The 27,449-nt window shown below is 40.9% G+C and overlaps 1 protein-coding gene across 5 annotated transcripts in view; it reads left to right on the forward strand.

The window, feature by feature from the left end:
• The first annotated feature begins 5,095 nt into the window (after positions 1 to 5,095).
• LOC129816465 (collagen alpha-3(VI) chain-like) overlaps positions 5,096 to 27,449 on the forward strand; it is a 91,493-nt gene continuing 69,139 nt past the window's right edge. Inside the window, exons 1-3 of one of the 5 annotated variants that reach the window (XM_055870994.1) lie at positions 5,096 to 5,372; positions 23,188 to 23,298; positions 26,268 to 26,864. In XM_055870994.1, the coding sequence (XP_055726969.1) occupies positions 23,214 to 23,298; positions 26,268 to 26,864 (682 nt within the window). In that variant the 5' untranslated portion in view covers positions 5,096 to 5,372; positions 23,188 to 23,213. Of the gene's footprint in view, positions 5,373 to 23,187; positions 23,299 to 23,950; positions 24,635 to 26,267; positions 26,865 to 27,449 lie in introns of those variants that run through there. The other 4 variants (XM_055870995.1, XM_055870990.1, XM_055870992.1 and 1 more) reach the window with 4 other exon arrangements.

Consider the following 27,449-nt stretch of genomic DNA (forward strand, 5'->3'; position numbering starts at 1 on the left):
CTTTTTTCTTTACATAGTCGAATGTGCTGACAACAAAATCACACAAACATTATCAATGGAAATCAAATTTATCAACCCATGGAGGTCTGGATTTGGAGTCACACTCAAAATCAATGTGGAAAACCACACTACAGGCTGATCCAACTTTGATGTAATGTCCTTAAAACACGTCAAAATGAGGATCAGTAGTGTGTGTGGCCTCCACGTGCCTGTATGACCTCCCTACAACGCCTGGGCATGCTCCTGATGAGGTGGCGGATGGTTTCCTGAGGGATCTCCTCCCAGACCTGGACTAAAGCATCCGCCAACTCCTGGACAGTCTGTGGTGCAACGTGGCGTTGGTGGATGGAGCGAGACATGATGTCCCAGATGTGCTCAATTGGATTCAGGTCTGGGGAACGGGCGGTCCATAGCATCAATGCCTTCCTCTTGCAGGAACTGCTGACACACGCCAGCCACATGAGGTCTAGCATTGTCTTGCATTAGGAGGAACCCAGGGCCAACCGCACCAGCATATGGTCTCACAAGGGGTCTGAGGATCTCATCTCGGTACCTAATAGCAGTCAGGCTACCTCTGGCGAGCACATGGAGGGCTGTGCGGCCCCCCAAAGAAATGCCACCCCACACCATGACTGACCCACCGCCAAACCGGTCATGCTGGAGGATGTTGCAGGCACCAGAACGTTCTCCACGGCGTGTCCAGACTCTGTCACGTCTGTCACATGTGCTCAGTGTGAACCTGCTTTCATCTGTGAAGAGCACAGGGCGCCAGTGGCGAATTTGCCAATCTTGGTGTTCTCTGGCAAATGCCAAACGTCCTGCACGGTGTAGGGCTGTAAGCACAACCCCCACCTGTGGACGTCGGGCCCTCATACCACCCTCATGGAGTCTGTTTCTGACTGTTTGAGCAGACACATGCACATTTGTGGCCTGCTGGAGGTCATTTTGCAGGGCTCTGGCAGTGCTCCTCCTTGCACAAAGGGCGAAGGTAGCGGTCCTGCTGCTGGGTTGTTGCCCTCCTACGGCCTCCTCCACGTCTCCTGATGTACTGGCCTGTCTCCTGGTAGCGCCTCCATGCTCTGGACACTACGCTGACAGACACAGCAAACCTTCTTGCCACAGCTCGCATTGATGTGCCATCCTGGATGAGCTGCACTACCTGAACCACTTATGTGGATTTTAGACTCCGCCTCATGCTACCACTAGAGTGAAAGCACCGCCAGCATTCAAAAGTGACCAAAAAATCAGCCAGGAAGCATAGGAACTGAGAATTGGTCTGTGGTCACCACCTGCAGAACCACTCCTTCATTGGGGGTGTCTTGCTTATTGCCTATAATTTCCACCTGTTGTCTATTCCATTTGCACAACAGCATGTGAAATTTATTGTCAATCAGTGTTGCTTCCTAAGTGGACAGTTTGATTTCACAGAAGTGGGATTGACTTGGAGTTACATTGTGTTGTTTAAGTGTTCCCTTTATTTTTTTGAGCAGTGTATAATAAATTGGAAGGTTGTGTGGGACTATGATAGATGAAGGAATCTATATTTTCAGACATCAAGAGTATTTATCTGGTCAATATGTCAGTGTATTATGTCTGTTTGTAACAGTGTAACATATGTTAAAATGTGATCTATTATAAATTGTATTTTAATGTTTAAGGACTCTTGGATGATTAGTCCAAATGAGGACTAAAAGAGATCCTATTAAAATAAAATACACATAAGAGAATTTATCCCAATACCTTGCCAATACCTTGCTCCCCTAAAATTGGGGGACTATGTACACAAAGTGATCTAATTTCTAAACAGTTCACCCGATATGAATGAAAATACCCTAAAATTAAAGCTGAGAGTTTGCACTTTTACCTAATATTCATTGTTTGATTTCAGTTCCAAACTTTTGAAGTATAGAGCCAAAAGAAGACAATTACAGAGGGCACTGTAGCTGAGTGGTGTATTGGATAGCCTAATTTATCAGAGTATTCATTTTTCACTGGCTTATAAAGATGTGTTCTTTATGATCAGAAGTTAACACCTTATGATAAGCACAGCATGAGATAAAAAACAGAGCTTTGAAGAGAAAGGATGGAACCAAGTTGGACACTTTAAATGTGTCAATTTGCAGAGCCTTCTGTCCATCATAACTGCTGTACTTAATACGTTCTCCAGCAGCCAAGATATTTCAGACATGCTGTGAGCGCGCTGAGACACCCCCATGTCCACCTTTTTATTCGTTTACACTCCAACGGGGCAATACACATGTTGGTAGAAATGGCACATACATTTCCCGTTGAAAGCCAAAAGGTGGTCATTGAACTGTTTGTTCCTTTTGATAATGCGTTTATGGAGGAAGGCAAGGAGAGGCCCCACCAGGAAGATTAGCGTGAATACTTTGGTTACGACAGAGACAGTATTCTGTTGCTTATGAATAGAAAATAAACTAGCACACTGAGCATATCTTTGCGGCTTGACTAGGAATAAGGACAACATTTCCATTTCATAATTTCCATATAGGCACTGAACACCATTTGAACCACACCCATAGAATCATCAGGATGAGAATCCTTTGGATGCTAAAGAAAATGGCATCCTCGTCCTATGTGGAGTTGAAAATAATCAGTCCCATAGTCTGCATTGTGTCAGCTACCTGCTTGTTAGTATTACATCTGAAAGCTGGCTCTCATTATAGAACGCAATGAGCTGAAAAGCACCATGAGAATACCCTCAGAATGCTTTTATCCACCCAAATTAAGTCACTTAGTTGGCATGCGTTGAATGAGATTCTTAGCACAGATCTCAGCTGAGCTCTGCCTTGACATGTTGGTCAGTTGCTTAAAGTTGTGAGGGAGACATTAATGGTGTGCAACAATCATTAGCGCTTGCCACATCGGAACCGTGAAGGGGAAAATATGTTTCCTTTTGCTCCGAGACCTTTTGGTCTTTATGCAGAGGGACATGGGGCACCAATTAGGCCACAGTCGAACTTCACATTTTAGTATTTACTATCTTAATATGGGGTGTTGGTTGTCGGTAATGCAATATATGGTGACAACATTGGCTGTGATAGATGATGAACCAGGAAGAATTTCATTAAACACCGACTTTCAACTTGGCCTATTGTACAGCATACATGGAAAGGCACGGACAGTTAATACATTGAACTGCACTTTAACACTTTATAATCAACAAAAAAGTTGAAATAATTTTTAAAAAATGTAGCCACCCCTCATTATTGTAACATTTTCATTTTAGCTAGCTGAAATGCAACACTAAAATATGCATGTTGTGTCTGAATTTAACACAGCTTGTAACTCAGTGGGATACGACAACATTTCTGGGAAGCTGTTGCCTAGCACCATCATAACAGTGTAACGCAATGCAGGACATATTGGGGGGTGCTAGTAAAACCTTACAAACAGGCTGCAGCACAGCACATGGACCCAGACACATCATGGAGCACTCTAGAGTAGACAGACTATGAAGGTTTCCAGGCAGTTAGCATAGTCCCAGCAGGCAAAACAGATTGTAATGATCTCATGACATCATGGTCAGGTTTTATACTGGTTGTAAATCTACGTTTTGTAAATGTCTTTTTAGCAACCAGAAAATTACGTCTTTATCGGGTTGGTAATATAGTGATGTCCTCTCAACCAGAAAACCAGAAAACCAGTTAACAAACAGAAAGTTACATGACGATATGTGCCTGATTTTGTCTGCTGGAGTAGGGAATTTCTTATTTTTCTTAGCTTCTAGCTTGTAGAACTGTGCAGCAATGTTTAAACGAATGTGAAGAACAAATGTTAATTTAACAGTGCGGTGACTGGGAGAACGCCTGGGTTTGCTCATATTCAGACACATGCTGCGGCCTCTACTTACAGCTACTCTTTCAGTCTTTTTTTTTCTGTAGCCATTCTTCTCATTGGCTTAGATTTTAACATTTCGTAAATTTTTGGGATGTTAGGGCGATATCATAGAATGACTTAAATTCTCATAATGCAAGTTCAGAATGAAATTAAAGCATTTACATTATATCCTGTATTTTGTATATGTACGTTTACCTTGCGTGAATTATTGGCAGCCTGCATAAACTTCCCAGAATTAGAGGTTGGAATAAATTATAAAATAGTATTGGGAGTATTGCAGTCTTTTTTAAATTGTCAAAATGGGGCCCTGGAGGGTCTGTACTGTCGTTTCAAGAAGTTGCAACAAAAACTTTACAAACATTATCAGGGACTTTTGCACCAGTATATGACTGTATTTTAATTAGGTCCATGGCATTGTGTGGTTGTTTTAGCAGACTTTCACTAGCAGCAGTATTGCATTTCCATCTGGTGCCAAACTGCTTTATTAGTGCTCAACACTGTCTTGCACATTCCTGAAGAACATCTTGACACTAAGCAAGTGTAATCATCTCATTTGTAGGGGCTCCAAACCAAGGTCTTGGCAGACCAACAAATCATCCATCCACATTCTGGGACGTTGTGCACAGTCAATGGCCCTGGAATGATTTTCACAGCACGGGACCTGTTTATTCTCTCTTATTCTCTCTGCCTATCCCTCTCACCCTCTCTCTGTTACAGAGAGAGAACCAGCTGAACCAAGACCCAGAGGTAAGCCTCTGTCCCAAGTTTCAAAGAGCCTTGTCATTCCATTGAGCATGGCTAAATGAGAGGGAATCGCCAGGGGTGCGTCACATTACCACCACATGCCAGTTACTTCAACTGCTTGCAAACTTGACTCAACTTTGACATCCAGAGCAAAAACAAAAGAGTAGAGTTATAACTTAATGATGCTGTTTTCGTGCTGTTGTTTTTTTCCTTTTGAAACATACATCCAGATCTCCAGGTTGCCAGGTTAACCAAAAGGGCCCTGCAGCGTTGGAGGAAGAAAGGGAAGGAGGGGAGGGGAGAATCCTGCTCTAGGTTTGTGACATCACATCTAGATCAAACAGGGCTGTGCATCTGGTTCTTGTTTAAGACTCCTTTTTTCTGTCCCCTACCCCTCCTCAATCTTTTCATTTTTTTCCCTCTTTGGAGAAAGTGGGAGGAGGAAAAGAGGGGTGGCAGTGCTCCAGGAGGTTGGGAGTTTGTTCCATCTCAACCTTAGACTCAGTGCCACAGTTCCTCTGCAGTGTGATCGGGAGGGTGTCCGTCTGTTTCTGAAGTGCTGAGTTTCAGTGTGTGCCGATAACCAAGGCTCCTCTGCGGTCTATCAGCCCCATCTCCACCACGCTCATCCGCCTTCCTTCGGGGGAGCTGGACAAGCCAGCTGCACAGAGAGGAAATACCAGGAGGATAATGACCTAAAGACCTTTGTCATTTTGCAGATTTTTGTTTTTACCAAAGGCTGTGGAATACAGCTATTTCAGCTCAGGGTAAGTGATAAGTTTGAACTTGTGTTTGCCTGAAACTGGCCATGGTAGGTTGCCTCATTATAACATGTGAGCATGCAAGCACATCTTGCATAAATATCAGACACCATGTGTTTGAAGGCAGAGTGATACCTACACTTAGAGTGGTTGAAGAGGGGAAGGTTTCGAGGTGAGCTGCAGTTACAGTGGGGCAAATGAGGAGTGCTTAATAAAGGGCAATTCCGTCACTTTTCAACCTCATATTCATCATCTTCTGCACCAAACCAGTGTCTGCATATGTGGAAACAGAGCTTTTCTATGATCTATAGTTAAAAAGATAAGGTCCAAACATTTTTTGAGACATCATAGGGTAGAATTACAAGTAGAAACGGTGATTTTCAATCTTTACAGCCCAAGGGGGTGTATTTTCTTGTTCTCCACATCACCGCGAATCTCATTGGGTAGAACTTTTTAATTTTATATATTCTTTCTACAAAACTTTGAAATTCGCCATTTTCACGTATTTTGACATTGGTGTTGTGCTATATATAATGAAAATGAGGTTGAAAAGTGGTGGAGTTTCCCTTTAATGATAGGGCAAAATGTAGATTTCTGCCTAAATAGACATACCCAAACAAATTATAATTATTGTTCATGAGCTGGCCATAAACAATAACTGCAATAACTGGTAATGTTGAATCGTTTTAGAAAAGTCTAGAATACACCTTTCTGGTATTTAAAAATATATATTTAAATTAGAGGTGTGGTCACTTTTGAGTACACAAGCTCAAGTTTATAGTACAAATAAGATGAACATTTTAAAATCATTAGATTTATTTTTCTATTCATCAAAAGTGGAGCAATTGGTCTTGATATGACTGAAATGCTTTCTAAATATAGTAACATTCCAATTATAAACGATTTACTATAAGATTTCACCTTTCTTGTAGCTGTAAAATAAATATGATCATACTTAGTACAATATTGGCACCATTTCATATAACTGACAGATATATTTCTTCCAAACGCCTACTGAGTGGCGCAGAGACACATTTCAAATGAGTGCAGACTCGTTAGAACTTCAGCTTTAAGCTGAAGCTTTGTCCATCTGTGACCATGAGAAAATTAACTTGTTTAAATTCTATGAAATTATTGAGTATTTTGTCATGTTGAGAGCTCTAGAACCAGATGTGAATATCCCAGGATTTGCTAGACTGACACCTTTCATATGCTGTCTCCCAAGCTCTCTCTCCATCACTCACAGGAAGAGAAAAACAATTATTTGTCTGGATAGGCCAGAAAATATGGCACTCCCTACGCAAATGTGTGGTCTAAAACCTGACACTTCAAGTCTGCTCCGCTGAGAGAGTAGTAGTGGAGAGCAGCCACATGGGTCTTTCTGGCACTGTAAGGCTCAGGACCCTACAACGTTCACAGATTGCTTTGTACACCAAAATGTCAGTTTTGAACCGGTCCAGAACTGCTAAAATGCACAATCTCTGCAACTCGACATTGAGTGCTTGTTTCAAATGTGTTTTTTGTCGTTGCTCACTTTGGAAACCCCCTGAAATACCAGCATCAAGATGAAATCCAAGTGCAGGTCATTTATCAGACCAGAGTTGTGAACATATAAGGGACTGCATTCCACAAAGTTGGCCAGTCACCCTCTCCTCCACGGACGTGTGGTGCATTTGAGAAGTGTTTGACCTAATTCCAATGTAGTGTTCATTTAAGGCTTTATTGGAGCCCAGTGTAAACAGGCATATCAAAATAGCAGCACTGAATTAAATGTGTTCTCCAAGAAATTCATGTCAAAGTGTCCCAGAGTCAGTTCATTGTTTGCTTCTTTTAATATGCATATTATTTTAGCATTTGTCCATTTAGCGTAACATAAGTGTCCTCCAATAGCTGTTAGTATAAATAAATACACTGTATTCCAGACTGATAGAACTGGCTTGACATAGAAACGTCTGGAATACATTTCACAATCTATTACTGGAATAGATTGTGTCCCCACATTGGCGATTCAACACCACCGATCGTGGCGGTTGAGTGTAGACATGTTTTCAGCTCCAGCTCCAAACCACACCCTCTGTAACGAATGGGATAGTGGAAAGTGTGAAGAAAGAGTGTTTTCCACACTACCAGCCAGATGGACTGAGAAACCTGGGGGAGTTTGGTCCTTCCATATGAAATCTAGAGTCGGGGAAACCAGGTGTACATCATTAATCTTTACCCTCACATCCATGGCTGTCCAAGTGTAGACACTGGAATTCAGCACTGCCTTCATCACAGCGTTTTATGACTTGCTGAGGGATATGGTCAGAAAATATATTTTTTTCCGTCCCCCAAGTGAATGCAGAATGGAGTTACATTGAAAATAGTCATACATAGTTGTGTTATGCGCTACTGCACCAGGGCTGTTTGATGTGACCATTTCTATGATTTAAAAAGCAAGATATGTGTTGAAAATGTATTTCAGCAGAGGCGCGAAGAAAAAAACGCAATGCTGTATTTCAAAAGTGAAGTCAGTGAAGTTCGTCTTTGGTATGTTTTTGTAATTGCTTAATCTTTTCCATTTCACTCCCGAAAATGTACTCCCTACACATTTGTACTCCCACAGCCAGGCTTTTGGAGAAGCTCTTATCATTAAACACTGGCAGAGGAGCATTAGGAAAATATTTTTGAAGGAGTTGCTTTGTAAATCAGCCTAGCTATACTTTATTGCTCCTCTGTGCTCTCCAACAAAGTCTTAGGTTTTTTTCCACGCTGCAGCAAAGACATTTGGGGGGTTTTGGAGCCATTTTTAAGGCACATACGAAAGAGTTTGTCCCCAAGGATCATTTCTTTTGGAGTGAGCATTTTCTCCAAGTTTCATGACTTCACGAATCACTACAACTGATCCCATAACTCAGCCGAATGGTTCATGTCTAGATCCATGTGTGGCTAATTAGTTGTTCCATCAACGCTTTGGAACTCTTTGAAACTATTTTTAGTTTCTAGATCATGTGCTGTGCTTTTATGTCTTGTAGAAGGGTGTGTCACTGTCATGTAAACGTTGCAGTCATCACAAAGTCTTGAGAAAACATTTGCCAAGGCCTGTATTTACAAAGCATCTCTGAGTAGGTGTGTTAATCTCGGATGATCTCCATAAAACATAACTTGTTCTAGATTAGCTCTCCTACTCACCCGTTTGGGAATACGAGCCCAGATTTTGACAATGTGCAAAGAACATGGAGTTTCTTGGTGATTATCACCTACTTGAACATGATGGAACTGTTTATTTCTATCATACTTTGTACGATTTCTCGTACAAACCTAGTTTGTACAATAGCAATGGCTGGTGTAAGGGGTCAAAGTCAGCCAGCCTGAAGTATTAGGATACACATCTGCTAGGTGTCAGACAGGCTAACAGGGACCATCTGTGTGAAACTCGCCTTCCTGCATGCCTGGCGCCTGTCCTCTTTTAACTTTAATTGATACTTCATCTGCAGCACATACTGTATGTCATATCCTGCCAGATGGTTGGCGAGGCCTTTTGGCCAGTGTGCCCCTTCGATTGGCTCATTCACAGGGGACAGACTTCAGGTGTTCTTAGTTGGCACAGTTTGAGGGTAATGTTGAGAAATAGAATGCAGAGAAGACATTTCATTTGAAAAATAGCAATGTCCATTCTAGACCCTCAATTTCTACCTGAAACTTTTCTTGTTTTTATTTTCTGTTGTGCCAGCAGAGTAGACCTCAGAACTCATTGTAGCCAAGAGGCCTGATTACGCATGGGGCTCCCTCCTAGAGTTATAGGCTCTATACAGTAAGATCACGTTTGGATAGCTGCTGGTGTTGTGTTAATGTGTGAACCCCACGTTACACTGACCTTGCAGCATGATTTGTGGGAGACAAGCAGCATGTGAGAGCTAGGCCCTGTATTGCACAGATCATGGCCATTTAGTGTAATAGAGCCCAGAGCTTAGCTCCAAAAATCTGAAACAATCATATTTTTTTTGTGAAAAGCACCAAATTGTAGATGTAGATGTATGTACCCTGAAAAGATTTAGATATGGAGCCACCCCAGATTTGGCCCCAGAGGGAGTGTGGCCGCAATTTTTCAAAATGGCCGCAGACAGTAACTAGAGCTGTGTTCAAATACTCATACTAACTGCACTAACTGTACTATTTGTGATGTATATTGAGTATTTGGTATGCTTCTTGGTCATAGTGTGGATATAGTTAGTATGCCAAAAGATCCCGGATGTCATACTACATTCACCAAAATACGAAGTTAACAAGCAGTGGACACTTGCTGTGCTTTTAGGGCCAATAATGCAATTCCTCAGAAAATGACTTCACAACATCTTCAGATTGAAGAATATGGTGGAAAATATGCAACTGAAGTCCAATGAGAGAGGATACAAATTCGTTGCTTTAACTAATTATGACAATAGTGAAAAAAATATTGAGCAATATAATAAAGTAATGACTTCAAATAAGTTACGTTGCATGTTGTGTTGGCTGACAATTGTTAGCTAGCTGGCTACATAGCATATCATTACAGCAGTTGCTAGTATGTACCGGTATTTTAGCTAGCTACCTAACGTTAGTTGGCTATTAATATATCAAACTTGACAGTATTGTAACTACTGTATATGATATCTAACTAACTAATAAACCCAACGTTTATTGACTTGATTATGAAGTTGTAAGATGTCTAGCTGGTAATGTGTTAGCTGTGCTAGCAAGCTAGCAAGAAGTTGCATAGCAACATCATCTACTTCCGGTCGACAGGCGAAACGCTAGTACACTCAACTGAAGGAATACTGTTTGTTTACATTATACTAAAATGATAGTATGTGGTGTATACTCATTAAGTATTTAGTATACAGTATATTAGTATGGGTATTCGAACACAGCTACTATATTTTGGTATTCAGATGTATTGTTTAAGATAAAGGCTCCAAATCTGACCATTAGGTAGATTTATGGACCCTGAAAATATTTAGATATGGAGCCCCCAGAGATTTGGCCCATGGGGGCCTTGGCAGTCATCTTATAAAATGGCCACAGACGGTGTTGCAATTTGCAGTTCAGAAGGCATATTTTGAGATTAATACACCATAAATGGCCACTGTTGGTAATACAGTTTTAGAGTTCTGAAGGCTTTTTTGAGATAAACACACCAAATTTGTCACATAGGTAGATTTATATAGCCTGAAAAAAATGAGATACGGAGCCCCCAGAGATTTGGCCTATGGGGTCCTTGGCAGTCATCTTATGAAATGGCCATAGACGGTGTTATAATTTGCAGTTCAGAAGGCATATTTTCAGATTAACACACCATATTTGGCACAGAGGCAGATATCTGGAGCCACCACAGATTGGCCCCTGAGGGCCTTATCAACTATTTTACTAAAATGCTGCAACCTGAGCCACTATTTTGCAAACCTTTAATCTACAAAAAGTAATTCCTATAATTGTTTGATTTTTAAAAGTAATATATTTCTGCCATATACAGTACCTCTTGCCATGAATCTCCTGAAAACAAAATTGTTTAACAATAACACACAGTATATTGAAATTAGTACAGAGGGAAATGTAACATTTCTGGGTTAAGTGTAGCGGAGGGGAGTTTAAATGTTCTATTGATGAGGTAGCCCTGCCTGCGACTTAAACCACCCTCGGCCAAAGACTGAATATTTTTTGGCTCTAATTGTTAAGATGTTTGGTGATGGAGCAGGAGACTGGGGGGTTCACATCCTACCAGTTACATGAGTATGTAAACAAATGGCTACTAAAGCTACTTTGCAATGCCCATATAAGGAGAAAATTCGGACTACAGCTGTAACTGGGAGAATATAGAAGCCATTAGGTTGGAATAGTTCACAATTGCTGTGGAAAATCCTCTCAAGCTGTGTTTCAGTTAGAACTGTGCCTAGCAGACAGAATGTTTTACTTTCAACCTGTTTCATGAACAAAGGTATGAGAACTTCTAATCCTGTAATTGGAACAAATTAAAGGCCATGTCACAGTTTAGTATAGAACCATCTCAGTGGCATAGTGGTGTGTCTGCCCTGAGATTGGAAGGTTGAGAGTTCGATCCACAGCGGAATCATACCAAAGACTGTAAAAATGGGAAATGGTCCTTCTGAATTCCACAATAGTGTTACCGTTTTGAAAATGTCTGCCATTTTAGTCAACTAAATGGCCTTTAATTTTAGAAATTCCATGAATAGAGCCAACATTATTCCTTATTCAACATGTCAGAAATGCATGTTTGTTCTACATAACATATTTCTATCTGAACATTCCAAAATGTTGCATCCTGCTGAAAGAGCCCCAGGTTGTTAGCTATAGCTAGCTAATGAGGTAACATTAATGAAAAAAGTGTAGCCTAACGGGCCGGTCCGCAAGTAGCCTAGTTTTAGTACGGTCCGCGATATGCTTTATGAATGTAAAATGCGACCGGCCAATGCACAATAAAAAAAATATATATGTAGTGCTGGTATTATGGGTAATAACTTTTTTTTATGGTAATAGTTAGATTGAAGACATTTTCTCTGAGGAAAGATGGAGACTAGGCTAGTACGTTGCCTACAGAACCTGGCTACAAAATACAATGGGGATAGTGCGAGGGTTGAGCGAGATTACAAATTCAAAAAGGAGAGTAAAACATAGCTAGACTGTTGTTTTACTATTAAACTTAAAGCTACATTACTGTATGTAACGTTTTGGGTGACCAGACCAGATTCCAATAGAAATGTGAGTTAACGATCTTTCATTCATGTTGAAAGCAAGTCTATGAAGCAGTAGATCTGTGTGTGCGATTTTTATGCTTCCCGTTCAGAAGTTTCATTTTTGCGTCTTTTACTTTCGATTTTGTACACCAGCTTCAAACAATTGAATAGACAATATTTTTGCTTGTAGTAAATATATTCCACAGCGGATTAGATGGTACAATGACTGCTTGTTATTCACATAAACTGAAATTAGGTAAACTATTAGAATTTTATCCAACAAGGAAATGTTGGGAGCGATTTCTGCATAGTGCATCTTTAATGTTGTTTTTTTTGTAAAGCGGCTTGTGTTTCTTAAGCAGACAAATCTTACTTGAAAGCTGGTGGTGACTGGATAGCTATGGCGAAGCAAGAGAGTTGCGTGCACGATGTGTATAATCAGAGGCAGAGCTGAAACGGAGCCTCTCTGCCCACACTCATCGCTTGCTCCCCCACAGTTCACCAGCTGATGTAGGCTAGGCTGTGTATGTCGGATCCTTCCCTCTGCTGAACAGAACTGCACGGCGCATCTATGCTGCTAATATTTATTGTGCTTATCACTGTAAAGCTCTCAATCTCTCCAAAAATGATTGTCCAGTCCATTTAATGGTCAGATTTTAGTCACAGAGATAATTTAGTCTCAACTATTTTTAATAAAATTAAATGAAAAATCATTTTTGTTTAGTTATAGTTTTTTTCTGGGTCTATTTAGTCAGTTATAGTCTAGTCAATTGCCACTGAAAAATAGGTGTGCTTGACTCATCCTGAAAAACATGAAAGGTCACTTTTTGCTCTCCACAATACGGTGCACTTATCTCAAATTGAAAGCTAATTTGAGCAATCTGATTATGTCAGTAAAGTGGTTGTGAAGATAAAGTACGCGCCAAAAATTGTAGCGGCCCTAAACATCAGTTTTGATCTAAAAATGGGTTTCATGGCAGAATGAATCAGAGACATGTTTGGAAACTGGTGTGTGAATGAAGGCAATAATTGTGTTTTTTTCAAGCCCACACTGTTTTGTCTCTATATTTAGCTTGTTATGTTTCTGGCTCATGACGACCTGTGCAATATGGAAATGAGTGTGCTCCATGTTTTTCTTTGTGCAGCTAGGCAGAGTGAAAGCCATAGTGATGACATGTTGGTCAGCTTAGCTGCCTCAGCAGAGACACTTCTCAGCAGAGACACTTCTCAGCAGAGACACTTCTCAGCAGAGACACTTCTCGGCAGAGACACTTCTCACACTTCTCGAGTGACCCTGAAAAGACTTCAGCACATGAATGGAGAGCACAGCCATCTAGCAGCTTATAAGCCTTTTTCTCAGTATTTTTATTTGAAGTGGATAGGTAGTAGATAGGTAGTAGATGAGTAGGATAGACAGTTGGAAGGGTTTGGCCTTGTCTAGACAACTTTGTCTGCTTTGACTGGAGGCCTCAGAACACACTGTAGTTGTAGTATGTATTGTAGTTGAATACTGTGCTGGCTGATCACTAGTACCAGACAATAACAAATTAGACTTCTGTGAGATGGCATGTATGGCAAAAAGCATCAATCACAAACACTCATCTTTTCTGTTACCCATATTTGTAATGATTATTCTCCTCCTCGTCTGAGGAGGAGCATGGATCGGACCAAAACGCAGCATGTGTGGAATACTTGATGATTTATTAAAAGGAAGACTAAACAAAGAACACTGACAAACTATATAAAACAACAAACGACGTCAACAGACCTGAACATGTGAACTTACATATAACGAAGAACGCACGAACAGGTAAAGACTAAACAAACGACACGTCCCGTGTGGTACAAACACTGACACGAAAGACAATCACCCACAAACAAACAGTGAGAACAGCCTACATTAATATGGTTCTCAATCAGAGGAAACGTAAAACACCTGCCCCTGATTGAGAACCATATCAGGCAAATACAATTAACCCAACATAGAAACACATAACATAGAATGCCCACCCAGCTCACGTTCTGACCACTTAAACACATACTAAACAAAGGAAATAAGGTCAGGAACGTGACAATATTATAGGTCAGTACAGTAAATTCCTAGATCCTGTTTAGATCGAAATGAAAAACAGCCTCTATCTCATTGCCATCAGACTGTTAAATACTCACCACAAACCAGCCTCAGGCTGCTGACTATGTACAGTGCATTCGGAAAGTTTTGAGACCCCTTAACCCTTAATTCCATTTTTTGTTACTTTACAGCCGTATACTAAAATTTATTAAGTAGGTGCTTCAATAAAGTACTGAGTAAAGGCTCTGAATACTTATGTAAATGTGAAAAATTTCATTTTTTTTATTGTAATAAATTAGCAAAAATGTCTAAACCTGTTTTCACTTTTTCATTATGGGGTATTGTGTGTAGGCTGATGAAGGATAAAAAAAAAGAATTTGAATTTTAGAATAAAATTGTGGAAAGAGTCAAGGGGTTTGAAAACTTTCCGAGTGCACTGTATGCTATTCTATAGTACTATTATATGCTTTTCTATATTACGTATTCTTGAGGTATATTAAACCCCCTGCTATAATGTGGATAAAGAGTTACTTGTCTAACAGAATACAGAGGGTGTTCTTTAATGGAAGCCACTCAAATATAATTCAGTTAGAATCAGGAATTACACAGGGTAGCTGTTTAAGCCCCTTGCTTTTTTCCATTTTTACTAACGACATGCCACTGACTTATACAAAGCCAGAGTGTCTATGTATGTGAATGACTCAACACTATACACAACAGCTACTACAGTGACTGAAATGACTGCAAACTCAACAAAGAGCTGCAGTTAGTTTCAGAGTGGGTGGCAAGGAAGTTAGCACTAAATATTTCTAAAACTAAAAGCATTGTATTTGGAACAAAACATTGTATTTGGAACAAAACACTCACTGAACCCTAAACCTCAACTACGTCTTGTAATGTGGAAATTGAGCAAGTTGAGATGACTAAACTGTTTAGAGTAACCCTACATTGTAAACTGTCATGGTCAAAACATATTGATGCAGTAGTAGCTAAAATGGGGAGAAGTCTGTATATAATAAAGCGATGACTTCATCACTACTTTAATTTATGAGAGGTATTGACATGGTGAATGCACTGTCTGTCTAAACTACTGGCACACAGCTCAGACACCCATGCGTACCCCACAAGACATGCCACAAGAGGTCTCTTCACAGTCCCCAAGTCCAGAACGACTATGGGACGCACAGCGTACTACATAGAGCCATGACTACATAGAACTCTATTCCACATCAAGTAACTGACGCAAGCAGTAAAATTAGATTTCAAAAAAAGATAAAAAAACACCTTATGGAACAGCGGGGACTGTGAAGCAACACAAACATTGGCACAGACACATGCACACACACACACAAACACACACACACACGATAACATATACCTACTCATGGATTTAGTACTGTAAATACAGTTAAAGTCAGAGAATAACATACACTTATATTGGAGTCATTAAAACTCGTTTCAACCACTCCACAAATTTGTTTGTAAACAAACTATAGTTTTGGCAAGTCAGATAGGACATCTACTTTGTGCATGACACAAGTATTTTTTTCAACAATTGTTCACAGACAGATTATTTCACTTATAATTCACTGTATCACAATTCCAGTGGGTCAGAAGTTTACATCCACTAAGTTGACTGTGCCTTAAACAGCTTGAAAAATTCCAGAAAATGATGTCATGGCTTTAGAAGCTTCTGTTGGGCTAATTGACATCATTTGAGTCAATTGGAGGTGTACCTGTGGATGTATTTCAAGGTCTACCTTCAAACTCAGTGCCTTTTTGCTTGACATCATACCGCTCAGGAAGGAGATGTGTTTCTGTACAGCACTTTGACATATCAGCTGATGTAAGAAGGGCTAAATAAATACATTTGATTTGATTTGATTCTGTCTCCTAGAGATGAATGTACTTTGGTGCGAAAAGTGCAAATCAATCCCAGAACAACAGCAAAGGACCTTGTGAAGATGCTGGAGGAAATAGGTACAAAAGTATCTATATCCACAGCAAAACAAGTCCTATATCGACATAACCTGAAAGGCCGCTCAGCAAGGAGGAAGCCACTGCTCCAAAACCGGCATAAAAAAGCCAGTCTACGGTTTGCAACTGCACATGGGGACAAAGATCGTATTTTTTGGAGAAATGTCCTCTGGTCTGATGAAACAAAAATATAACTCTTTGGCCATAAAGACCATCGTTATGTTTGGAGGAAAAAGGGGGAGGCTTGCAAGCCGAAGAATACCATCCCAACTGTGAAGCACGGGGATGGCAGCATCATGTTGTGGGGGTGCTTTGCTACAGGTGCACTTCACAAAATAGATGGCATCATGACAAAAGAAAATTATGTGGATATATTGAAGCAAAATCTCAAGACATCAGCCAGGAAGTTAAAGCTGGGTCGCAAATGGGTCTTCCAAATAGACAATGACCCCAAGCATACTTCCAAAAATGTAGCAAAATGGCTTAAGGACAACACAGTCAAGGTATTGTGGGAGGAACTGAAAGTGTGTGCGAGCAAGGAGGCCTACAATCCTGACTCAGTTACACCAGCTCTGTCAGGAGGAATGGGCCAAAATTCACCCAACTTATTGTGGGAAGCTTGTGGAAGGCTCCCCAACATGTTTGACCCAAGTTAAACAATTGAAAGGCAATGCTACCAAATACTAATTGAGTATATGTAGACTTCTGACCCATTTGGAATGTGATGAAAAAATAAAAGCTGAAATAAATCCTTCTCTCTACTATTATTCTGACATTTCACATTCTTAAAATAAAGTGGTGATCCTACCTGACTTAAGACAGCGAATTTTTACTAGGATTAAATGTCAGGAATTGTGAAAAACTGAGTTGAAATGTATTTGGCTAAGGCGTATGTAAACTTCCGACTTCAACTTTGCGCATCCACGGCTTTCCTCAGGTGTGGGTCAGATTGTAATGGAAAGTAATCCTCGAATTTGAGGAAAAGTTTGTCTCAGATGTGACCCAGTCAATTTACGCATGTGATCCAGGTCCACATCACCCTCGTCAGCCAGAGTTGAGAATAGGGGGAACATGCCTCTATCTACTCTCCAGAGACCTAGTAGACTTATACTTATTAAAACTTATTCTTGAAATTGCCAATTTTATAGTTTTTGGGGAAAATGTCACTTGCATGTCCCTGCATAGATAAGTCGAGTTGGTTGAAATGGTCAAGTATATCAGAGAAATATGCCAGTTTCGGAAATCATTTATCATCTTGCATGCAGGTGCAGAGCTAGATCTTATTTCTTTTAGGTTAGAAATGCCTGGATTTCACGCCTCAGTACATAAACCCTGTTGATCAATGTCCACCTGTACAACCTGCGCACATCTGCATGTAAAAGCAGGTGACAGTGATCTAATCAAATTTTATTAGTCACATCCGCCGAATACAACAGGTATTCCACCTTACAGTGGAATGCTTACTTATGAGCCCCTAATCAACAATGCAATTAAAAAAATACGGATAAGAATAAGATATAAAGTTACAAGTAATTAAAGAGTAGAAGTAAAATAACAGCGAGACTATATACAGTGGGGGTACCGGTACAGAGTCAATGTGTTGGGACACCAGTAAATAGTGTCATGCCTACTCCCATTCCCTTTCTCCAGCTTTCGAGGCCACTGGTCTACTATCCACTGGTCCTGGCAACCCACATAACGCGCACCTGGCAACCATCATTACGCACACCTGCTCACCATTGTTATGCACACCTGGACTTCATCATTACCTTGATTACTCTCCCTTTATTGAGAAATCAGTAGCCTCTGTTTTCAGGCAGTATGGGTTTTGTTCACATTCAGAACTCTTCTCCTGTTTTGTTTAGCTGCTTATTTTCTGTATTAAACACCCCTTACGCACCTGCTTCCTAGTGTATACGTTACAGCCATAGCATGCTACCAGGAACAAAAGCGCATCCATCAGATAATGTGTGTGCAGAACCTGAATGACTATATAGAACGCCATACTAAATCAGAGGGATTAATATAAATGGTACAATATCAGCTGATGCCAATACTCAGGTTTCCTTTCTTGATTTCATTAAGCATTTCATTGCTGAAGCATGGAAGAATTTAAACCTACAAGCACGAAGCTAAAGAGGACATTCTGAGGAGAGCAAATAAAGTACCTGAAACTCAAAGTAGGTAATGCGAAGACAGACTTACAGTGGGGCTAGTTTTGTTACACAGGATTATATATCCTCTAGTTTAGCACCTATCTCTTTCAAAAGGTTAAAATTAGGGTGAGCTAATTGCTGAAATACACTTTAAAGAAACACAAAGTAAATCTGGGCCAAAGTCCTGGAAAACTCAGTTTCCATTCTTGCTCTCATCTGGTCATGGAAAAAAGTTGCCATCTTCATTTCTGGACCCAGTTTCCAACCAATCCCACAAAATCTGATCCACAATTCCATTTAAATGAATTGCAATTGTAAAATAGGCTAAAAGACTCCCTTTCACAGAGACCTAAAGCCTAAGTCAGCAGAGTTTAGGATTTAAGCCATCCACAATACCCGGCAATAAGGAAAGCATAAACACTACCCTCTCATAAAAAAATGCAACACTGAGCGTTGAGGGCAGAATCTGGACAACTTGTTTACACTCAACTTTGCCTACTGTTTATCCAGACCCCACTGCACAGTTGACAGTGTAGTCTAACAGTCAGTGTTGATATTGTCAATGCTAGTGAACTGCTCAGGTCCTCAAATGAAATCACACTTTGTGGTCGCATACACATATTTAGCAGATGTTATTGTGGGTGTAGTGAAACTTGTGTTCCTAGCTCCAGCAGTGCAGTAATATCTAACAATGCACAATACATGTGAATCTAAAAAGGTAAACGAATGGAATTAAGAAATATTAGGATGACCAATGTTGGAGTCCGGAGTATGTGTGTGTGTAAGCCATGACATCATTTTCTGGAATTTTCCAAGCTGTTTAAAGGCACAGTCAACTTAGTGTATGTAAACTTCTGACCCACGGGAATTGTGATACAATCTGTCTGTAAACAATTGTTGGAAAAATTACTTGTGTGATGCACGAAGTAGATGTCCTATCCGACTTGCCGAACTATAGTTTGTTGACAAGAAATTTGTGGAGTGGTTGACAAACGAGTTTTAATGACTCCAACCTAAGTTTATGTAAACCATTGACTTCAACTGTAATTCATTCACTAGCACTGAAGAGACTCACATCTTGTTCTTGCAACCTGTTCCCAGAGCATTTTGCATTATTCTGTATGTTAATCTGAGACAACCATTTACTATGATATGTTTCATATGATATGTATTCATTTGTGGATGTTCATCACCCATACCGTGTGATATGTTACGAATTACAATTCATATTATGTGCTACGGATTTGCAAAACGTAAAATACGTTACACAATTGCAAAATGTATGATGTGTTACATATTCTAGCTAGGTAGTGAACGTCAGCTAGTTGGCTAACGTTAGCTAGACTAGGGGTTAGGGTTTAGTTGAGGAGTTAGCTTAAAGGGTTACGATTAGGGTTATCTAAAAGGGTTAGGGTTAGAGGAAAGCTTAGCTAAAATGGTTATGGTTATGGGGAGGGTTAGCTAACATTCTAAGTTGTTGCAAAATAGCTAAAAAGTAGTTAAGATTGCTAATTAGCTAATATGCTAAAGATGTCCGTGATGAGATTCAAATTCGCAACCTTTGGGTTGCTAGACGTTTGTTATGATCCAACCCCTCCACCTTGACCAACCACCCTACTTTTGTTTTTGCCTTAAGTAACCATCTGTCTTATGTAACCTTACCAAACGTAACGTAATACTGTATCATACTAATTTGAGTGATGCGGATTTATATTTACTATGTCACGTTTAGTCTATGAGACCAGGCTGGTTCTTGAGGATTAACTATGACCATGGTCTGTGACCATGTTTTAATGAGACAAGCTTTCCACATTCTGGCTGTTCAGCATCGGAGATTACCCGCGGCACCGCAAGATGGCAGTGAAGTTGTTGATACCCTTTCAATCTACCTACTTACTCTATGTGAGACCAGCTTCTCCTCTCTTGCTGCAACAAAATCTAAATATTGCAGCAGACTGGCTGTTGAAAAAACCTTGAGAGTGTCCCTCTCCTCCTTCTGTCCGAGGTTTGACCTGATGGTGTCCAAGAGACAGGCACACTGACCTTCATCCTCTGGGGACCGCTTTGGTAAAAAATAACTGACAATCACATTTTCTTTAAAAAAATAAATACTTTTACTCCTACTTTCTACTTGATGTATTAGATTGTCTATCTATCTGTCGGTCTGTCTGTTGTACTCAGGGTCTGTCAGTGTAAAAAAAAAACATAACAACAACTGAATCTTTATGAAAAAATTATCTTTAATTCTTTCAAAATATATATTATTTTAAAAATGGAATAGTACATGTTTGACCCGCACAATCAATGAGATGGGTGTGCCTTGCTGGTCCCTGGCACAAAACAAGTTTGAGAAAGGCTGGAGTAGAGTAAAGTAGGGTTCAATACAGTACATTATGCTGTACTATATTCTATTGTATTGTACTACAATACATTTTTCTTCACCGTAATGCACTGAACTGTGAAATGCCTTTCTCTGCGCTCACCACAAAAAGGAAAAGCAACTTCCCAGCACTGGGAGTGAACTTGTGATGCTCAGAGCCAGAGAGCACTGCTTAGACCACTGTGCTACAGTAGTTCACAATGCCCTAGTAACCTGCGAGAATACTGACAATACCGATGATACCTGATGGTAGTTTGGTTTTAAATAATGAGGTTTTAAGCCTTCCCCAGACCACAGACTTAACCACTCGGAATTAATACCTAAGCGTAGCCCTTGATTACTGCTTGGGGGGGGGGGGGGTGTGTGTGTGTGTGTGTGTGTGTGTGTGTGTGTGTGTGTGTGTGTGTGTGTGTGTGTGTGTGTGTGTGAATCTCGGGTTGGTCAGCAGCCTACAAGGCATATGATTACTGTGTTTGTAAACACATTCTCAGACATCCCAAAAATTCCTGAGGTCAGCCAATTTGGCATATGTCCTTCAGCCATGGCATTTCCATGATGGGCTACAAGAATGCAGACCTGAGTTCAAACACTATTTGAAATCATTTCAGATTTTTTATTTTATGATGAATGTATCAAACCAGTTTGCCGTGATTAAAGTGTTTTGTTGTTGTGCACTCTCCTCAAACAATAGCATGGTGTTTTTCACTGTAATAGCTACTGTAAATTGGACACTGCAGTTAGATTAACAAGAATGTAAGACGTCTGCCTATATAAGACAAGTCTATGTCCCAGAAAGTTGGCTGTTTACAACGTCATTCTAGTCACATTAGAACACTTTAGCAACAACCGTCCCGGTTTAGTGACACCAATCCAGTTAACATCAAAATAAAGGGGAAAGCTGACTAAATATAGAAAACAAACCCCTAAGTGAAACTGGACTTTCCAGTCCAACAACTCTCCTCTGAACACAACAGTAGATCATTACTAATGTGGACTGGCTTTTTGAAAAGGTGGTTTCAATCAAAGTTCGAGCTCAATATCGCTCGCCCATGCTGCTACTAATTTGGACAGAGAGAAATTAGACACCAATGACAGCACTCTGAGAGAGACATAAGCTAGCCGAAGTGTGGCTGTTGATTTGAACCCTGAACTGGAGGTATTTGCTGGCAAGTGCCTGTTGATGTGGTTAAGGGACAAAGCCATTGAAAACTCCAATTTTATAGTCTTGGCAAGCTCTACCTGACATTGTGGTAGCAGTGGATCACATATTTCTGCGCATAGCTCCATGTGATGGTAGTATGAGGTATTTTTTTCTCCAATGGTGTGTTAAAGAGTAAAAATAACTCTAAACATGCTGTTGACATTAGGAATGTAACTTCAAACCATGTGATGACAGTGGGAAAGGGTGGAGAACGAAAACAAGGAGGAAAACAGATATTTGGAGCTACTCCAGAAATCTGGAAGATTGGATTTGCTGGTGAAATGGATTTCATCTGAAATACTAGTTTACACCAATTGCCCTGAGTTCTTCTTCCAAAAAGTTAATATGGCAAGGACAGTGAAGACAAGCCTTAATTGTAAGGGCTGTCTCTCTCCTCATCCTCGGACGAGGAGAGGAGAGAAGGATCATCAGACCAAAATGCAGCTTTCGGGAAATAAGCCATCTTTTTATTTACAACGACGATGGCAACACGAAAAACAAAACACTTTCAAATATACAAAACAAGAAAACGACGTTGACGAAACCTGAACATAAACTTACATAACTAAACGTAAACTCACGGACAGGAAACAGACGACATCAAAATTAACGAACAGCCAAACAGTCCCGTGTGGTACATACATTCGACGACACAGGAGACAATCACCCACAAACAAACAGTGAGAACACCCTACATAAATATGACTCTTAATTAGAGGAGAACGCAAAACACCTGCCTCTAATTAAGAGCCATACCAGGCAACCAAAACCAACATAGAAACAGATAACATAGACTGCCCACCCAAAACACATGCCCTGACCTAAACACATACAAAAAACAACATAAAACAGGTCAGGACCGTTACATTAATTCTTTGGTCAAACTGATTTGGCATGGTATGTGCTTGTCAGACTTTGTGTGTGAGTTAGTGGTCTATGCCAGACCAAAGGTCACAACTTAAATTAGGGTATTCAAGGAGCTTCATAATGTCCCTGTCAGAATTCAAATAACTCAGTCATTTGCCTTCATAAGTCCTTTCATTTTGAAATATATGCCCATTTCACAATGATGATGGATGGTTCTGTTGCATTGTATTTCCTGAATTAATACTGGTGTTATAAAGCTTTGATGATGGAAATGTTAAAGGGAAACTGACCCATTTAGAACTCCTTCACAAAATGGCAACATTCAAGTCTTTCATTGCTTTCCCTACTGTGATGTCATAGACATTATTTTCAGAATTATACCTGCCATAGATCGTTTTGTGAAGCCCTGTTGTGATGCTGAAAAGAGCATAAACACGTTCTGTTCTATTTCATTTGCAGGTGTTCTTTTTGGTGCTAGCTAGAAGATGAGGAAACACCGGCTGTTACCGCTGTGCGCTATTCTGGGTGTCCTGTTCGCAGGACTTCTGCCCAAACTTGATGCCCAGGAAGGTAAGCTTGACTCACTGTTTTCGTCTTCAATTCAATTTGCAGGCACTTGTGGTGCCCTCTCTTAAGCCCTTTTCAAAAATGATGTTTTGTTAGCCATGCTCAGTATCGTTTGTTATTTCACACTTCAGATATCCATTAATCTTAGTAACACCTGGAAGGCCTGCTTATTTTTGTATTTTTGGGAGGTACTTTTTACCGGATCATCCTTGTTGGTTTCAGCACAAATAATTCAATTATCAAAACATTTCAGACATTTAACGACAAGTTGGAATGACAATGCTAATATTGCTGTTAAGCTAGAGTTGTATTGATATTTATGGGTTGAGTTTCCGCCTTCCTTGAAACAATAAATGTTTGGGAACAAGTCAAATGTGTCTAGTTCCCTGCAGGAACTCAAAGGGATTTTCATGGTATGAAAGAGAAAAGGGGTCTACTCAGGAATCAATGTTGCCTTAGAGCGCAAGTCCAGTGTCATGTTGGAGCCCTGGCCTCACAGTTCTGCCTAGTTTATGGTAGCATGTTGGCAGATGAGGTGAACTAAGGTGTACTTCCTTAATATTTTAGCACAGGTTAATAGGCCTAGTTTCCAGCGGAACTGTTGTTCGGTACAGTAACAGGGTCGTGGTTACAGCCATACCACTGGACTTGCCTCTGTCTCGGCACGGTGAGAGTCCTCAAAACCAGGTTTCTTCTTTTGAAGATTGCGCACAAGGCCTGGCTGCCGATATATACTTTCTTGTGGATTCGTCCTGGAGCATGGGACAAGAGAACTTTGAGCACGTCCGACAGTTTCTGTACAGCGTGGTTAAAGCACTGCACGAGGGTGGCGGTGGCAGATTTCAGTTCGCCCTCGTCCAGTACAGCGGCTCGCCCAAAACTGAGTTCCAATTGAGCACATACCCATCTCCGTTGGGGGCCCTGGCCCATATCCGGGCCATGGCCTACCGGGGGGGTGGCACCCGGACGGGCCTGGGCCTGGACTTTCTCATCCGGGCCCACATGAACGCAGCGGCTGGCAGCCGCGCTGGCTTGGGTGTGGCCCAGGCGGTGGTGATCCTGACAGACGGGCGCTCCCAGGATGATGTGGCTGAGCCGGCGCAGGTGCTGCGGCTAGCAGGGGTGAGCATGTTTGCGGTGGGGGTGCAGGACGCCGTGGACTGGGAGCTCAGGGAGATGGCTAGTGTGCCACAGGACGTACACATATTCAGCGTAGACTCTTTCCAGGCCCTGAGGGGTATTATCCAGGACTTAGTGGTGGGCTTGTGCGGCGCAGTCACTCAGGCCGGTGGCGCCCCGATGGCTGTCGAAGCCAAAGAAGTGCCTCGAGATGTGACAGGTAATAACAGGGGGCCTGTGTCACTACCATACTAATGCCCACATTATCATAAGATAAGAAAGTAGCTACAAATGTGTGGCCATGTCTGGATCGAGTCCTGTATTAACACAATTAAGGGGTATTTAACACGATAACCCTCATTTATCATCCACTGTCCGGCACCCATTAACATCACTGTTTCTCATCACATTCTATTTGCCCGTAACACTTTAAGATCACCACCCAGGTTTGCATGTGATTGACTCTGAATGCTTATCAGAAGAGGGCTGCTATGCCTCTTCCAAGCCAGATTGACCAAATGTATTAAACTTGCGCATAAACTGAGAACATGCCATCTCAGTCAATGGGAATATCCATTGCTTTTTTGATATGGTAAAGACATATCGCTCTTCGTTTTTCCAGTTTAGTTTGCTACAACAACATTGACTATGTAACAGTTACAAAAAGGATATTCAAAAAATTCTACATTCATGGCAGACTGCTACTGGAGGATTATCATCTATTTACACGACACAGTAATAGGATATTTAATTATATCATCTCTTTTTTCTCTATAATCAAATAAAGACAGATATGCAAAACACCTTCAGTCCATCACATTTGCCCTACAAAAAAAATCACAAATGCTTTTGTCTGATTTTAAACAAATATCCATGTATCAGTGGATTATAGCGTAGATCTTTGAAAAAGCGAATGAATAGCGGTGACACGCTGTTCCAATACAGCCTCCCGAAACACGGCGCAGCGTTTAACAATGGCTAACCACCCACCCACTGCTTGTGTGTCTTGTTTATGTTTGTTTGTGTTCAGGCTATGTTTTATCAGTAACTGTCAAACATGTGCTTACTATTCTACAACTGAAACAGTGATGAACCTGCCCTGGACTCATCCTTGACTTGCAGCAGAGCCTAGATCGAGAGATTTCAAAGATAACAGCTTAGCACAATGTATGATTTTTTTTTTTTTTATAGAATAGTTCATTATTCTCTTGATTGACGGTAAGGGCTCTTAAGCATCAAGGATGGGCCACAGTGTCATGACTGGTACTCATTATCCCTGAGGTCTGTAACATGAGTCTGCATGGGGTGGCTGAACTCAATGGAGTTGGCAGGAGGTTATGTTTAGGTGCATTATCATAGAACCCAAACTGATATAAGACAGATAAAAGGAGAAACTGACATTTTACAATACATATTATACAGTGTGTTATACATATGTTAAAAAAAAAACACTATGAGTAGATTATGAGTACAGTGCTAAATTGGTAATGTTCTGTTGGTGTACTTCATTTTCACACTGCTCTTATTTTTTATTTTTTTAAATATCATAAATAACACATTTAGCAGAAAAATACATTTGTAGGGTATTTTAGCAAGCTACAGGGTCATGCTCAGAATAATTTGCATCCATCATCGTTTTAGCTCCAGATCTAATCACTCCTTGGTTCAGCCTACATGCAGTATAATGTGCTTTTGTGATGTTTTTTTAATGATTGATTGTGTTCATCATGAATGTTACATGCAATGATGAGCCAGCACTTTCTCTTTCTCTCCCTTTCTCTGTTTTAACGCTTTCACGTTGCATTTGTTTCTGTTTTGTCTCTCTCTCTCTCTCTCTCTCTCTCCCTTTTAAGCACACGAGTCAGCTGACCTTGTACTCTTAATTGACGGATCTGAGAACGTTGGAGCGGCCAACTTCCCCCGCGTGCGCGATTTGGCTATGAAAGTCATTGAGGGCCTCGATGTGGGCAGGGACGCAATTCGGGTGGCTGTGGCTCTGTACAGCGCGGACCTAGAGATTCAGTTCTTTCTAAATAGCTATGACACCAAAGCCGCTGTCCTGGATGCTGTGAAGGCCCTTCGGTTCACAGGCGGCGATGAGGCTAACCTTGGAGCCGCCTTGGAGAAAGTCCCTGGGATCCTGTTGGTTCCGGCATCAGGGGGCAGGGCAGAGGAGGGGGTGCCCCAAGCTCTGGTGGTGATCAGTGCCGGGCCGTCCAATGACGATTTCAGTGCGGGTGACAGGGCTCTTAAGGCAGCGAGCATTATCACGTTTGGCGTGGTGGTCGGCGGCGAGGCTACCGCCGAGCTGGAGACTATCGCCACAGACAAGAGCTTTGTTCTGTCGGCCCCCGATTTCAGGGCAGTGGCAAGCATGGGTGACCAGTTGCTACCATATGTTAACGGCGTAGCCCAGCGTACCATTGTCATTCAGAATGAATTCACAGAAGGTAGGTAACTTCAATGCAAGGTAGGATTGGGTGGGGGGGGGGTTCATGAAAAAAATGATTAAGTGTGTCTTCTAGCTGATTCCATACTTGAGGTAAGAATAATAAATCGCTGACACCTAATTTGAAGGGGGTATATGTGATACTTTTATACCACCTTACTTACACATTCATCATTGTTCAAGAGACATTTTCAAAATGAAAGTCCCTTAGAACAGCTCTTTAGTTTGTTCAACTTACCGACGCAGTGGCCAAACCCCTGGCACCACACACACAACAGGCTGAGAGCAGCACAGGGTCAGCCTCAGAGCATTAGGCTGCCCGTTGATATTGCTTTGCTCAAGGCCACAAATGGCAACACAAGTGTAGGGAATCCTTGTCATATCTTAACCGCTGTGAAATATATTTTCAGCTGTTTGGAAGCTGGTGTATAAAAACGTCAGTAAAGAATATTGCACATGAAACGGATCTTGCTTTCAATGAGAATGACATATTAACTCACATTTCTATCTGAAATCTGTCAGGTCCTACATAAAGCTGAAGAATGGATCTTTAAATATATCAAATATTTTTGTTGTGCTTGATTGA

Source organism: Salvelinus fontinalis, chromosome 19 (assembly GCF_029448725.1).
Source record: "Salvelinus fontinalis isolate EN_2023a chromosome 19, ASM2944872v1, whole genome shotgun sequence".
NCBI lineage: Eukaryota > Metazoa > Chordata > Actinopteri > Salmoniformes > Salmonidae > Salvelinus > Salvelinus fontinalis.